Raw genomic sequence first — 15,563 nt, 5'->3', positions numbered from 1 at the left:
ATGTGTTATGGAAAAACAGGCTACCGATTTTTGGATATTTTTGCTTTTATCGCGGGCTTGCCTCGCTATTTCGACATCATTTTCGTCATCGGGACGGTTCAAAAGTTAACTAATTTTGGAAATTATACATGTGGAAGGAATATAGGAATTATTAAGATTCTGTTAATTGGTGACATACTTATTTGTGTTTATATTCATATCTTTACACAGCGTATCAGATTATTAGAATCTTATACGATTTACTTAAGTATTCACTAACGAACGTATAATTGTTTTCATCGTTTATTTTCTCTTCAGAACGACTTTTTTCGACATTGTAATTTATCCAACGGAATTTCAACGCGATTGTGTAGAGGGATCCTTTATCAAAGGATTATACAGCCATAAATTGGTCGAAAAAATCTGTGTACAAATATAATTGTTACGTAATTTATCGTACCACTAAAGAGTGATAAATTAGCATAATGAATATTACACCGGCATAGATATCGATTTCAGCAAAACATGTACTCAACTTTGTACGATTAAATCGTATAAAGTAAAATTATCAAGATCGATCGAAATACACGTATTCTAACGTAATTTAGTGCAAAATAACGTTACAAATCTCGAATAGTCGGCTAGAAACGTCAACAAGAATGAAGAATAATCAAATTAAAATCATATTCCAACATATCGATATCTACGAAAGTTGCGAAACAGATAAAAAAAAAAAAAAAACGGTGATCCCAGTGAATTATACCGAGTCCGATGGATTTATCTTGTTATGAATCTTCGAATTTCGCGATCTCGAGCTGTATCGACTGAAATTCACAGATCCATGGCCAAGTTTATTCCCAATTCTCGATGGAACAGGCTACAGTAGCTACTGTGCTTGAAGACGCGTGGGCCGGAAGGCACGCGTGGGCATATTCACGATTTGGCGGTTTCTGCCCACACGTTGCGACGATTTTTCTTTCCTCGTCACAGTTAAACTTGATTCCTAGCTACATGCACGTAACGATTGACGTTCAAACGACGATTGCAATTAGTGAAAAATGTTCTGTACGTTACTCGAAAATCATTCGCTATCGTTTAGTAAATCAAAAATATTTATCCGGCTCGTTGTATTAGGTTTAAAACGGTAATACAATTTCTTCCGTTTAGAAGAAAAACACTGGTAACAATACAATAATGCGAATCTTCTTAATGCACAATGAACGTTTAAGTAACATTCCAATCTATATATTAATTGTTTCATAAAACGATCAAGACTTTTACAGTGTAACACGAGAGAAACTCGAGCAAGCGTGCGATATACTATAATTTCATTGTACTATAATTGAAAGTTTAAGGTGTACGTGTTTTTTACATGTGATATTAGAAACGTAGAAAACCACGAAGATAAAAGAAGAATTATACTTTCGTTCGTTCGTTCCAAATTCCTTGTTATTTTATTATTTTCACTGAAAGTTAAGCGCACGAATCTCAGATACAAATAAGTAAATTAAACGCTTAACCGTGCTATAATCGGGAAACTAAAAAATTTCACTCTCTCCATCGATTAATGTGTTTTAGTTCGAACCTCCTAATGCGTAGAAGAGGAAAAAGAAAAATGGTAAATTCGCGTATCGGCATGTCGATTTTAATATACAGGGTGGTTGGTAACTGGTGGTACAAGCGGAAAGGGGGCGATTCTACGCGAAAAAAGAAGTCGAAAATATAGAATAAAAATTTTTCGTTCGAGGCTTCGTTTTCGAGGAAATCGACTTTGAATTTTCGCTCGGTACGCGTGCACTTTATCACGTCTCGTTATAACGGATCTCACTGTAGATCACTGTAGAAAATTTTTAAATTTTTAAATTTTTAAATTTTTAAATTTTTAAATTTTTAAATTTTTAAATTTTCAAATTTTCAAATTTTTAAATTTTTAAATTTTCAAATTTTTAAATTTTCAAATTTTTAAATTTTCAAATTTTTAAATTTTTAAATTTTTAAATTTTTAAATTTTTATTCCATATTTTCGACTTCTTTTTTCGCGTAGAATCACCACCTTTCCGCTTGTACCACCAGTTACCAACCATCCTGTATAAATTCTATAAATACCATCTATGTCCCTTACGTTTTAGCGAGAATCAAGTTTTAACGTTTACTAGCAAATCTTCGTGACGGAATAAAATGAGAAGGTTCGGTCGTTGAGTCGACCGAGGGTGAAGATTTCTGCAATGGTTCACGATCCGGACGAATGCGATTGTTAAATACAAAACGATCTCTCGAGTATTATCGATTCACCGAGCGGATAATACGAGTAGAGTCTTTTGTTTGATTTAGTTGATCGACGCGTCGTGTCGCGTTACTTATTCTAGTTCGCGGGGAAACAATTTAATTATGAAAACAGATCATTGTCTTGGTTACCAGTACTGCCTAGAAGGTATAGAAAAGTTGAATTATGGCTAATAGGATGAATTCTGTGTTGATTCAACGTGTTCATGTTACAATATTCTAGGATACACGGTCACTAGAATATACGCAGTGACGTAAAATCGGAATACAATTTGTTTACGGTGTTCATGGAATGTAAGTTACCAGAGATTCACAATTGGTACGTTCGCAAAATAAGAACGATTTTAGGATTGCACACGACTCAAATTTTATGATACGATTTATCGAATGATTGCTCAGACCGAGGAGTAATTAGAACACGAATAATAAATTTATGAAATATTTCCTGTTATTTCAAATTTGTTTCGTACATTGTTTGATAAATTTATTTAATTAGAACTCGTACAATTCCTTTTTGTAAATATAAATTTTGATATTTCGTTTAGGACTAGCAAGTAAGATTGGAATTAGTTTGAATATAGTGGAAGGTAAAAATGAGCTAAAATAAAGCGCAAAGGTTACTATCAAAAATTAGTAATCACAAAGGTTAATTACCGTGAATCATTGAAATCTTGTAATCTAAGAGAATAATGTTTGGACGCTGTAGTAAGAAAATCATATGATAAAACAGAGTATAGAAAATATAAGTAATCGATAAATATGGTAAAAGTCGATCTCATGACACCTTTATTTCATGATTTTCAGGGCTTAGACAGCAGCGGGAGACCAGCTTTCGTCCTCTACTTTCGCGTTCGCTACTACGTCGACACACCATTGCTCCTAAGGTAACGCTTACACATAGATTTCTCAATAGGTAGTCACATTCTGCCGGTTTACATAATCACCGTGCCAATATCAGCTAATATCAATACTAACTTCACCTCTATATTACCTAACGTCATTCCTAATACCTTTTAATTCGTTCTAACATTCAAGTCACAGCACCAACTCAACTATGTACGTACATAGTAAGGTAGAGTTAATCGAGTCATCTAAGCTTCGATATTTTAACATTGCGTTTTGAAATTTTCACCGAGTGATCGAGTTTGTTGTGTATTTTCAGACATTATTAGTCTTTAACATGGTTATGGAATACAGTAAGAAAACGATTCCATATGGTTACGGTTAAAATGGATACTAATAAAAGGAAGAACAAAATATCTTTCAAAATTCAAGTAATTCAATTATTTTAATTAAAATTGACTCTTTTACTTTCGACGTGTACAAGTTATCCTATCTCGTGGAAAACTATGACCGTCGAAGCGTCGATATACGCGATATATCTCGTTGCTTATCGTGTCGTCAGTAACGAGTTAAACAGTCTGTTTTCAAGCGTAGATCTCTTGAAAGTTGTTCATAACCGAATTCCGCGGACCGCATGACAAATTACTTGGCTTCGCTGAAATATCTTTCTGACTCAAGTAACTCTACCTCCTTGGTCTATCGAATCGAATCGTCATTCGAGATCCGTGAGCAAGGGGATAAAAACTCCGGTAGTCGGATCCACGCTACGTTGGCTGACAAATTATTCGCTCGAAAGAGGCTGGCCGCTGGTAGGGAGCTAAATTAGTCGAGAACGCTCCGGCTATCGGACAGGCCCCCAAATAGATTGCAGAATTAATCGGAGTAATTAGCGTTCCGCTTCAAATACTACCTTGGTGCCATCGTAGCTGGCTAAACAGCCAAACCCACATAGTCCACCGGGTCTCTATATTTCTTTTTTCCTTGTTTTCTTCTAGCCGCGATATATCGCGGTTATAAGGGGTTCCTGGTTCACCAAGGCCCCCAAGATCGAGGAAGAGAGAAATAGCTGATACATAGACGATGGGTGAGGATGTAACAATAAGTTGAAGCACGAGAAAAGAAGAGAGGAATAAGAGAAATGAAGTTTTACACTGTTGAACGTACACGTGTAATAGGTATGACACGCGTACAGAATGTTTCAGTATATTCAGTAAAAAAAGTACGAACTAATGGAGCAGCAGGTGACAGGGAATGACGAGAGAAATATTTTACATCTAATAAACGCATATTCGTTGTTGATTTAGTTTTTACGAACGAAGGTTCTTGGAGTGTGGATTTTTTAGCGTTGGAAAGCAGGCAACGCGTGATATAGTCATACGTTTCATAATGTCAGCTATTACACATGCGTAATACATGCGTTATAAATCTGACAGGATTGAACTGTATCGTCAGCGACGTTTTAAAAATACCAGTCGAAAAACTTGCATTTTGATGAATCGTAATTATCAAACTCCATTGTAATTTCATTTTCCAATATATTTCATTTTGTGCTTTGCTATAAGTATGAACGTTACCAGAAGTACCAATGAGATATACTACATAATAGGTAGATGGATATAACTGTATACGTATACTGTTACTTCCTGTCGTAATTGGGAGAATATTATAGGATAATATTATTATATTAACTGGTGTTAAAATTTATAGCGTAATACGTGTTAAACAGTACATTCCTAGATAGGCAATATGAACATGTATAACCCGTTACTTGCAATTTTACAGAAATCTCACGGAAGCGATTAGACGGATTGTTCATCCGCTGTCGTCTAAAATTTATATTGTCAAAGCTTCTTAATTGTGGTAGAACGATTAAACGCATCGGACGAAAAGAGATTGGAAAGAATGGAAGAACACCATAATATCACAATATACGCTGTACACTCGTATTCACATAATTATGTACTTATCTTGTAGAAAACCTAACTAGTTGATCTAAATTGTCAAAAAAAAAAAAAAAAAAAAGAAACGATTAATTGATCAGAATTAACGTTCGTGCAAGAAATATCGCAGAGTACGTTGAAGAATCATTTTTAGGAATTTAGAATAATAATAAAATCAAAATAATGAATTTCTATCAGGTTCTATCTAGGCTCTCCTTGTGAACTTTTCTTTTTAATTCTAGAACACCCTATATATAAGAATCGTTCTGTTCAAAGAGAAAGAGAAAGACAGGTGGGTGGTAAATAAAGAACAAGAAAGAAAGCAGGAAGGAAAAGAAAAAAGGGTGGCTCGGATCTCCCTCTCACGAAACGAAATCTCGACTCCTGTCCGGTAGCTAAGTGCTACCTACTCTTGTAATTATAAATTATTACGTGGCGCGTGATAGATAGACCGTACGCATTAAATGAAAGCATTCGTCCCGGTAATTATACCGATCCGTAGTTGCTTTCTGATTTCCACTCGAAACCCGTGATTTACATCCAGCCACGCCGCATTCACCGCACGTCCGCGTCGACGAGGGTTTAATTCGTGAAAGGACCAACATGCTTGGAGGACGATCGAACACTCAAGTCGACCTTTCGTTAATTCTTCCCTTGCTCGGATCATTTTTCTTAATCTTTTTCATCGCATCTGCCAGCTTGCTTTCCGTTTGATTCGTCTGGAGATTTCTAACCTGTTACATGCTTCTGCTGTATTTCTTGCGTTGCACGTGGAAATTGCGCGTTCGCGAGATATAGTTACGTATATTACGTGTTGAAGTTTTTCACTAAAATTATGGTTTTTGAAGATCCCTTAAGAGATCCATCTGTCTGAGTAACATTTCCACGATGACGTTTGAACAAGAAATTATCAAACAAAATTAGATCATTGAATTGGAGAAATTCTATCGCGATGTCAAGTCCGCTGTAACGTCTGATAACAGATATTTTTTCCAGAAAATTGAATTAGCTTGAATCGATAGTATCCCCGACACAAAGTGTCGAAGAACCGTAGAAGATTATTAAGAATCGTGGAGAATTAAACTTACAGATTTACGGGGTCGGTGTCGTTATGCGTAACACGTACAAAATATGTCGAACGTGACGTTGCGAATCTCCAAGGATTCAAGCGCTAGCAGCGCATTGTTTATCATTACGCGAAATTGCATGACGATGTGTCTTTCGGCACAGGTCTCCACGACTAGTTTCTTGAAAGTGGATCTACGACGTAACCCAAGAAGAGAGCCTATATCGTCATTCGCAAGGAGTATAGTCTCACAATTCATATTTTCTGTTTGACTATACCAGCGCGTTGCTTGAAACATTTTCTTTTATATTCTTTCTGAAATATGCCCTTTCGTGCCAAGATTAATTCCACGTTATGTTGTTCCTAGAGACGAACCGATTTAAATTTCGAATAAATGCAGTAGCGTACAAATCTCCTAGATTTTATGTCTGCGTCTCAATGCAAAGCATTTTTATTGGATCCAAATCAATTGGACAGACTATTTCATAACTAGTTTTAGTTTAATTTTTTAGTGTTCTAAATACCGTTTGACGACATGGACAGCGTGTTTTGGGTCATTATCTACCCGACAAACTCAATCCTGGGGCATGTAATTTGTCGCAAAAGTTCTTCGCTGCGTTTAAAGATACACGACGATTCGTTCGCAGTGTTTGCAAAATCATGTACGAGAATTATCGCAACACTGGCGAAGATCTGCTGTACAGGGTCTTCTTACGAACAACAACTTCAGATTAACGTAATGTTACGTGATAGCGCATATTTTTCTTTTCTATTTTCAACACCCGACAATTATGCTATTGCACTGTGTATGTCTAGATGACTGTTTTGATATCACGTCTTCCGGCATACGGTAAATCGTGGATTTTGTTGCAGTTATTCTTTGTAGAGGGACTCTGATTGCGTTATGTTGTATCAATTAGCTAATGAGAATTCCTGGATCATATGACGTGTGTTTCAATTATGGCTCGTGAAATATCATGTTTTTCGATTAAGCTTTCGCAATGGCCGAATTACATAATCTCTGCTTGCCTCCGATTTGTTAATATTATTAGTAATTGAAAAGATCGTTTTGTAATATATGTATCTGTGTATCGAGTGAGCGGACGATTCGAAGCTAATTAGTTCCTTATTTCGTTGTTATTACATCGGATAATAGATAGTGTTCGCTGGTCGTACGAAGTTTTGTAAATAACTATTTTTATGGCACAACTACCGTCCAAGGTTACACGTAACCGTGACACTGTGTTGTAATAACCTGATCATACATTAGTTTGGAAAGTTCTGCCGCAAGGTGTCTGACTTTCGTATTTTGTATTTATATATGTATCTATGTGTTTTATGACGAGTCAGATGATTTATAGCAAATTCGAGGAAGCGCGTAGAATGTAACAAAAAGTAGTTTAATCATCTTCCAACTTTTGTCTGAATGATAATCGAGAGAATAAAATAAGGACGTACAAGACGAAACGACGAACTAAGCAAACTCTTAGCTCGAGATTTTTAATATCGCTTACGTTTAAATAATTAAACTTTACATAACACAATCTTTCTTTTTTGCTTATTCTTTTTATTAACAAATTTTATGACTTTTTATACCGCGTCCAGTCATCGTAGAACTACTCGTAGAACAACTTCGATCACGCAAATTAATGGGAAGAACTTGTTCCCAATGTGTAGTTTCTTGTAAAGAAAGGAAAAAAAACTCGCTCGATAATTAAAGATAGTTAATCACGTAGAACAAAAACGAAGCTAACCGGTTGATTATCATTTCAGCGATGAAACGACGCGCCACCACTATTACCTGCAACTGCGCGACAATGTTGTCAGGCATGGCGGTGGGGTGGAGAACCTCCATCCTCACCATCCCTTACACGAACCATCTATCGTTACGCCCTTGCTCACACTCGCGGGTCTTGCCCTACAAGCCGATCTTGGCGATTACTCCGAAGAACGACACAGGCCACACGCAGGATCTGTGGGATACTGCAAGCCCACGGACTACCTTCCGCCACACGTAAGTATTTCATTCATATTTACCGACCTCCTTAGTTAAAATGTTCTATCTGTTATTTTAAAACTCAGAGGAATCGAAGTTTTATCGTTTCCCTTGTCCCATCTTTGCTTTTCTTCGTTCAATTTAAAATGTGCAGTTACTATTTCGTAAAAGCCCATGAAACTAGACTGCGAATGTTTATGCAATTTCACACTTTTACTATGAACGTAATCGAAGAAAATGTAGTCTAAATGTTTCATCTAGTAAATATCGTAATAAGTGATCTACGTCGAATACTTCATACATTTTCGTCCTTCAAATTTCTCACAAATACGTGAAAAGTCCACAGTTCGAATAGGTATTGAACAATTAACTAACAAACTATTTTCTCCTGTAGCGGATTTGAACAAAAAAAAAAGTATCTTCGACACTCTATAGATAATTAACATTTGTTTTTCTACGAATCAGCCGCTGGAATGTAGACCTATCCCAAGCGCTAATATCTCTCGATCGTAAAGGCCATTAGATACTGGCTGGAAAGTTTAATTCCAACGCGTTTACGCGTTATAGTTATCGTCTATCAATGAGTGCGCGTTGTAATTTGCGGAAGCGGTAGTTATTGAATTTTCATTTAAACGTAACGAACGATTATGTTGGATTAGATGTGCCTCGAGTCGAATGTGCTCGCTGTGCTTGCGGCACAGCACAGGGACAACCGAGGTTTATCGAGGGAGGAGGCAGAACTGCAATACATCCGGGAGGCGGTGCTGCTGGAGGCGCCGCTCAACGCTCACCTCTATCGGTTACGAAGAAGCAAGAACGAGGCAGGTCCGGGACGCATACTCCTTGCGATTTGCGCTCGCGGGGTGCGAGTCTACGCTGAGGAGGAAACACCGCGTGTCTTCGCCTGGAACAACATCGGCAAACTTTGCTTCGACGTTAGTTTTATGCATTGTGTGATGTATCGTCTTGTAGTTTGTCCTCTTTTCACTGTTTTTATACTTACGAAAAACATGCAAACGTTATTCGTTAAAGTAACGTGTCAAAGATTATAATACCATTTTCTTTTCTTTTTCGTGTCGAAGAAATTTATCAAACTTGTCCAATCTACATGAAATATCTATATCGGAAATCTTTTAATTTGTTGCATTTCTATTGCAGCGCAAGAAGTTTGAGATACGCGCAGTCGATCAGCCGGACAAGCTCACCCTTTACAGTGGATGCGATGATAAAAGCAAATTGCTTCTGGGACTCTGTCGAGATACCCATCAGTTCTCCATGGCCATAGCACCTAGAGTAAACGAAGCGAAGAGGCGAGAAGAGGAAGGTCGGTTGGACGAAATTTATATTGTTCAAAATTAATAGCCTCTGTTCTTTTTACCAATCTTATTGATAAATGTATAAAAAGTCATTTTCAACTGTCCAAGTACACCTGTTGTTACGACACGATTTGGGTTTCTTTTTGTCATATTTCATTGGTTTCTTCTTCCCTTAACGCTTTTGTATTTAAATTTGTATTCTCTTCTTGTTCTTTATCTATGATTAAATATTTATGTCGATCAAATTGTCTATCTTGAATGGAATCGAATTCCAGTGACGTCTACAATTTGATTAGTTAAAACTTGTATTAATTTCAAATTAAACGTAGTCAAATTTTAATTGGTATAACGTTAAAAAGAAATCTCTTTGATACGAAGCTGCAGTCTTATCTCAAAATCAATGTTCTCTTTTTTATTTCAGAGAGGAAAGTACTTCGCGACTGTTACATGTATCCTGCCCGGTGCAAGCTGAGTTTAACAGCACGTGGGGCGCGCGGTGACCAACGAATTTCTGTTATCTCGAGCACGTCGTCCAACACGACTTCTGGAATTGTCAGCGACCGGGTACACAGCGAGGATGAACCAGACACGGCGCCCGCCTCGACCGAATGTTTGCCACGTCTTACTGAAAATACTTCATACTCTGGTATTCAGTGCGGTGTTGTCAACGGCTCGAATGCAAACGTCGAGGATCGTTCCATGCCGTCCTCTCCAGTCTCCACTGTGGATGGTAAATTTATTTCCTCTATACGAATATAGAATTTACAAGGATTGAATTATATAATGATAAGCATAATAAGAATTATGTGCATAACCGTAACCAAATTTTGAAGGTATGTTTTATGGGTAAAAATGAGGAGACTTTTCTCAAAAATGTAATTGTTTCTTCAAACATTTAACTCCTTTAACGAATTTTGTAAAATTATTTTAAGAGCATATCAAAATTTATCACAAAGTAGTAACGTAGATATTTGTAATATACAAATATATACAGTCTTACAAACCATCGCACGAATTACAGAAGTTGATGGTACAGACAGCACTCCTACAACGGCTGCATTGCGATTGACATCGAACGCGGCCACGGCGGCTGAAGGGTCACAATGTAGCAGCAGCTGCAGCACGGTCGTGGTTGTGAATGCACCTGCTGGTGGACCGCCGCGAATGCGGCGTACATCCGCGACTTCCAGTCTGGAACTCGGTTATTCGCATACGGCACAGAATTCAGCGGTTTCGTCAGAAACTGCTAGCTTTCCTGGCGCCATTTACGACAGGTGCAAAAAAGGTGGCAAATACGCGGGTAAGTTTTACAAAAAATTATGTATACCTCCAGATTAATAGAATATAGTAAGACCTTAAAATATACAATGATATTTATTCAAATGGTAAAAGTATGAGGGGAACTTAACTATTTGTTAAACATACATCTTATATCTTGATAAAATATTGACAATAATTTCGATAATTTAAATTTGTTAAGAAAAAAAGTATTTTAAGGTCGTCTCTTTTTAAATTCTAGAATTTTTATCTCTGACTTACATGTATATACTGCAATTTTTCCTACAATCATTTTTATTCTACCAAAAAGCCATAAATATGTTAGTTAACTAAGTAAGTACCATGCCATGTTTGCTTCACAGGGTATTCAGTTGCAACTAAACAAATATCAGTAATTATTTTACATCTCTACCGATTATAATGTTAATTTTGTACTATACGACATATTTCCTTTTCAGGTACTGACATTGCTAGCGAAACTAGTGGGGTATATACCCTCAGGAGTAGTGAGATGCAGGATGAAAGAATGGGAGATTTGTATTCACCTACCGGTGACGCGAACGGATCTTCTACAGCCAGCGACGTGTGTGCCTTAAGTTCTGTTCAGTCTACGACTGACGAGGCTTCTGTAACATCTGGTTTTTATACCATACACAGTGGTCTTAGATCCGAGACAAGCGACGTGTATACAGAAGATGTTGGTACCGAAGATCAGGAACCTATTTACAGCGTCTGCAAAGGTGATGAGGACGTTAGTAACGTTGTTTCTACCATGACGGGAGCTCTGGATCAGCAGCTCGAAGATTCTAGATCACGCAGTAATAGCATACTGAGCGCAGGAAGCTTCAGAGGCGATGGTAGTGACCCTTCCAGCGTTGGACCTCTTTTGTCAGCCGATGAACTTTCGGATTTAATAGTTGGACGTTATCCTCCTCGAAAGACCATTAGCAATTCCATGGACTCTGATTGCGACTACGTTACTATGCCCCCACCACCTCCGCCACCAAGAACCGATAGCGACAGGCAACTTCCTCCACCTCCTCCTTACCCAGTAAGCATGGACTACGCAACCATAAACTCACCGCGACCCAACATATCCGACATCGAAAGGGAACCTCCGCCTCCACCACCATATAATGCTACTCGCGGCGAGTTCGTACCTTTGCCACCACGAAGAACCGATCCACCACCACCGCCACCTTACACTTCACCCAGGGAAAGAATTCAGATACCACCGCCTACGCCTCCGAGAAACGACGCGGTAACACCCAGAGAACCACCCCCTCCACCGCCTTATCCCGAAGTTTCGGAGGTCACTCGACAGGAAGCAATTTCCAAATTGTATCCAACGACGAGCGAAGAAATCGTATCGAGGGTGACGTCCACGAAAATACAAACGGGTCTAGCAAACAGCAAGATGAACGCCACTTTGACGGCTTCAAAGACCATCAACGCCAATCAAGTCAATGTCAATGACGTTGCTTCGGTTGCCCCGAAACCACCACCTAGAATTCAACCACCCACTTATCCCGGTGACAAAATGAAACCTACGCCAGTTCACGCCCCCGTAGCGGCTCTTGTCGTTGGACCGAACAATTACTTGGACGTACACGCTTCACGAGGTGGTCCGGTTTTGTTGCCTTACTTAACACCACCGCCGCCCCCGCCACCCCCTCCTCCGCCAATGGTTCATCCCAGACAACCTCCACCGCCACCACCCAGCTTAGCTACCGTTTACACGAGTCAAGTTGCGAGGTCGCAGATCGAACAATATAAGCAGCAACTGTATTCGGATGTCGATTACGTGATGTTTCCTCTAAAAGATCCCGCGGTGTCGAAGCAAGAGTACATCGATGCGAAACAGGGTTCGCTTCTGGCGGCTATGGCTGCTTATCCTCCTCCTCCTTATCCTTCTTTTAACAATAAATCGTTAGTAATGTATCGTAGCACACCATACCTTCCTGGTTCCTCGTTCTCGTCACCCACGAAATACGCTTCGAATCAAAACCTTAGTAGCAGCGACACAAGTTCTAACAATTATTTACCGCATAGTAATCTGAGTAGTCATTATGCTGCTAGTACAAGCTCGCTATATAGTGGAGCTACTTGTTCGTCGGCAGGCAGTCAGAGTCTTAGACGTGAACCACCAGCCCCAGCTCATCCCCACACGCTCCACGCGTTCTCCAGAACGAGAAGCGACGAGAACATTTTGAAGTGTTTCGATTCACCTTCCAGTACCAAGCTGCAGTCTCTGCCGCAGTTGAAGCATCGTCGACTTCCGCCACCTCCGCCACCACCACCTTATGAAATACAGGTATTGTATTATAACACACTATCCTGTTATTATAGTATAAATTACTGCTTTATTTTTTAAGTAAGATTGGGTTAATATTTAATGGCAGGAATATATGTGTTCTGTATCGTATGGTAATCATTACGAACGTTACGTAGCAACATACAATATAAAAATTACAGGGAAACCGTGATAAGTTAAATTTTCTTTTTATAAAAGAACAATTTTAAAAGTCAACACCAAAATCTTTTCATTTATCTTTTCATTCGATTTTATTATTAAATATGTATCTTCGACACACTCTTGAACATTTAAAAAATGCTAATAATATTAGATATGTAGGTTGCTATTAATGAAGTTAAACTAACACAACAATCGAATTAATATTATTTATCACCTGCATATTATTTATCAGATTATTCCCCTCTTCAACAATTTCATATTAAAATAGTTCATTTTACGCATCAAGTAATATGAAAGTGGAAAAATGAATAAAAATGAACTTATCATATATTTCCCACGTGATCTTGATATATATCATGAGCTTTAAAGAAATAAAAGTTTTAAGATAAATTACAAAAATTGTTGTTAACTCCGTTGTTCTTATATATACTCTTCAGCCCGAATATTCTTTCTATGAATAAAAGAACAAGATATCTCTTGCCGATATAAATATAATACAATATATAATACGAATATAATACACAAAGTCTAAATAGTTTCGATGCAAATATTTTATTTCAATTGTTTTGCTTATTTACAGAACCTCGAGAAGAATCAACCACTTCCATCCGCCTCTTCGTCATCTTCTTCCCCGAAGAAGACGTCGAAAGCAACCACGATGGAAGAGCGCGAAGAAGGAAAAGAAGACGGAATGTTGGACATTCGGACGCTTCGCGAGAAGAGTCGTAACTTGGACTTGCCGCTGATATCGGCGTTGTGTAACGATCGGTATTTATTGAAGCAGACGAAAGCATTCGTGATGCCAAAGCATCCTGCTGAGACGACTTCTTCAACGTCTACGAAGAACGTAGCGAGAAGTAGCAATGGCGGAACATCAAGCAGAAATAAATATCCGGTCAGCGGTCTTTCTACGACGCAGATCACCAAACCCCCGAGGAAATCATCGACGAGTACTCACAAACACCCCGCCGAGGTGAAGGGCAACGCTTACAAAGTGACGAATTCGACAGGCATGTCAGCTGTCAAAAAGGATTCTACGAGGGCGTCGCATTCGTAACAGGAAACGAAGAAGAAAACAAAGGGGTTTGCCGCTCTTGCGACATTATGGAAATTACATTATTATACCTCGATGAAAGTGCATTCCACGGAACTGTTCAAACGATTCCACAACTATAATGCTTTGTCCTTGAAATACACGGGCAGCAAGGCGAAGAAAAAGGTTGTTCTAACGCCTTAGGTACTTATATAGCGTTTCTACACAAACCGTGCTTCTTCAACTCAGGGTGCCATTTTATCATTTACGATTCTTCTGTTCGACGCGAATACTCAAAGAAGGAAAGAAAGAAATCCGATGATAGATTAGACCTTCGGGAAAGTGTAAACACGGGAACGTCGAAGGTGTCCATTATGTAATATCTCTCTTCTTATCTAATTTCATTCTTATGATCTCTCTTGATATTCCTGGAAAATTGTACTTCTTTGCAAACGAAGCTTTTCTTTCGTACGTAGAATAGTTGAAATACACACCAGTAATAAAAATGTCCATTAAGTTTCTTCGTTTTTGCTCAATTAAGCGGTTAGCGCGAAATGAAAGAAAAAAAATTGAATGCGAATGTTTTGTAAATCTCAATAACGGCGAAAGAACGAGAAAAACGTTCTTGCGTATACTTTATCTGATACTAGAGCAACGATTTTCGTAGGTACTAATTACACAGATATTTTTATACTGTGAACGAAAGTAGGTATGAGTACTGTAACTAGTTCACTTCCTTTTTGATGTTTACGAAAGTAATATTTATTACAATCCAGATGATTCTGATAATTTTTTTTCTACTTTTTTTTTCGTGTTAATAATTCAATCAGTGCTCGCTTTGTGGCACTTTCTCTATCGATGCGTTTTTGCGTGTACGTAACTGTAAGTGTAGTCGTATATTTAGGAGAGTTTAAGCATTAAGTAAGTATATTCGGTGAGAAAAAAAGTTTGTTCCTTCCTCAGCGACTGAACATTGTTATAGAAAGATTAAACGAATTCTCCGATTATCGCAACCGAATATCGCGAGAATACGTTGTTAAATAGAAAATGTTTATACTGCACTACAGAACGCGTACTACAAGATAACACATGCGACAATTAACGTTGTACAAGATTTGCGTGAAAGTGAATCTTTTGAACATTAATATCTTAGATCATAGCGTAATGGGTAATAATTTAGTTGTATAAGTTGACTTATGTTAATTAATATTAAATAATAATATTACAACATGACCCATGTTTGTACATAGTATTTGAGTGAAATCATAGGACTTGTTGTAGTCGGAAACCTCATGTATGTACCACGCGCCACCTCAGCTACGAATAATAAACTTTTTTTATAATGAAGATCGT

General features: G+C 38.1%; 1 protein-coding gene across 9 annotated transcripts in view; it reads left to right on the top strand.

Annotated features, from left to right (window-relative positions):
* Positions 1 to 15,557, top strand: part of LOC126874390 (protein expanded-like) — a 122,364-nt gene extending 106,807 nt beyond the window's left edge. For all 9 annotated transcript variants that reach the window (XM_050636366.1, XM_050636375.1, XM_050636383.1 and 6 more), the window contains 8 exons: positions 3,067 to 3,146; positions 7,885 to 8,125; positions 8,767 to 9,042; positions 9,266 to 9,431; positions 9,845 to 10,153; positions 10,445 to 10,723; positions 11,160 to 13,015; positions 13,758 to 15,557. In XM_050636366.1, the coding sequence (XP_050492323.1) occupies positions 3,067 to 3,146; positions 7,885 to 8,125; positions 8,767 to 9,042; positions 9,266 to 9,431; positions 9,845 to 10,153; positions 10,445 to 10,723; positions 11,160 to 13,015; positions 13,758 to 14,234 (3,684 nt within the window). In that variant the 3' untranslated portion in view covers positions 14,235 to 15,557. The remainder of the gene's footprint in view (positions 1 to 3,066; positions 3,147 to 7,884; positions 8,126 to 8,766; positions 9,043 to 9,265; positions 9,432 to 9,844; positions 10,154 to 10,444; positions 10,724 to 11,159; positions 13,016 to 13,757) is intronic.
* Positions 15,558 to 15,563: the final 6 nt, after the last annotated feature.

The sequence above is a fragment of the Bombus huntii genome, chromosome 2, assembly GCF_024542735.1.
Source record: "Bombus huntii isolate Logan2020A chromosome 2, iyBomHunt1.1, whole genome shotgun sequence".
Lineage (NCBI taxonomy): Eukaryota > Metazoa > Arthropoda > Insecta > Hymenoptera > Apidae > Bombus > Bombus huntii.
This window is presented reverse-complemented; position numbering and strand designations above follow the sequence as displayed.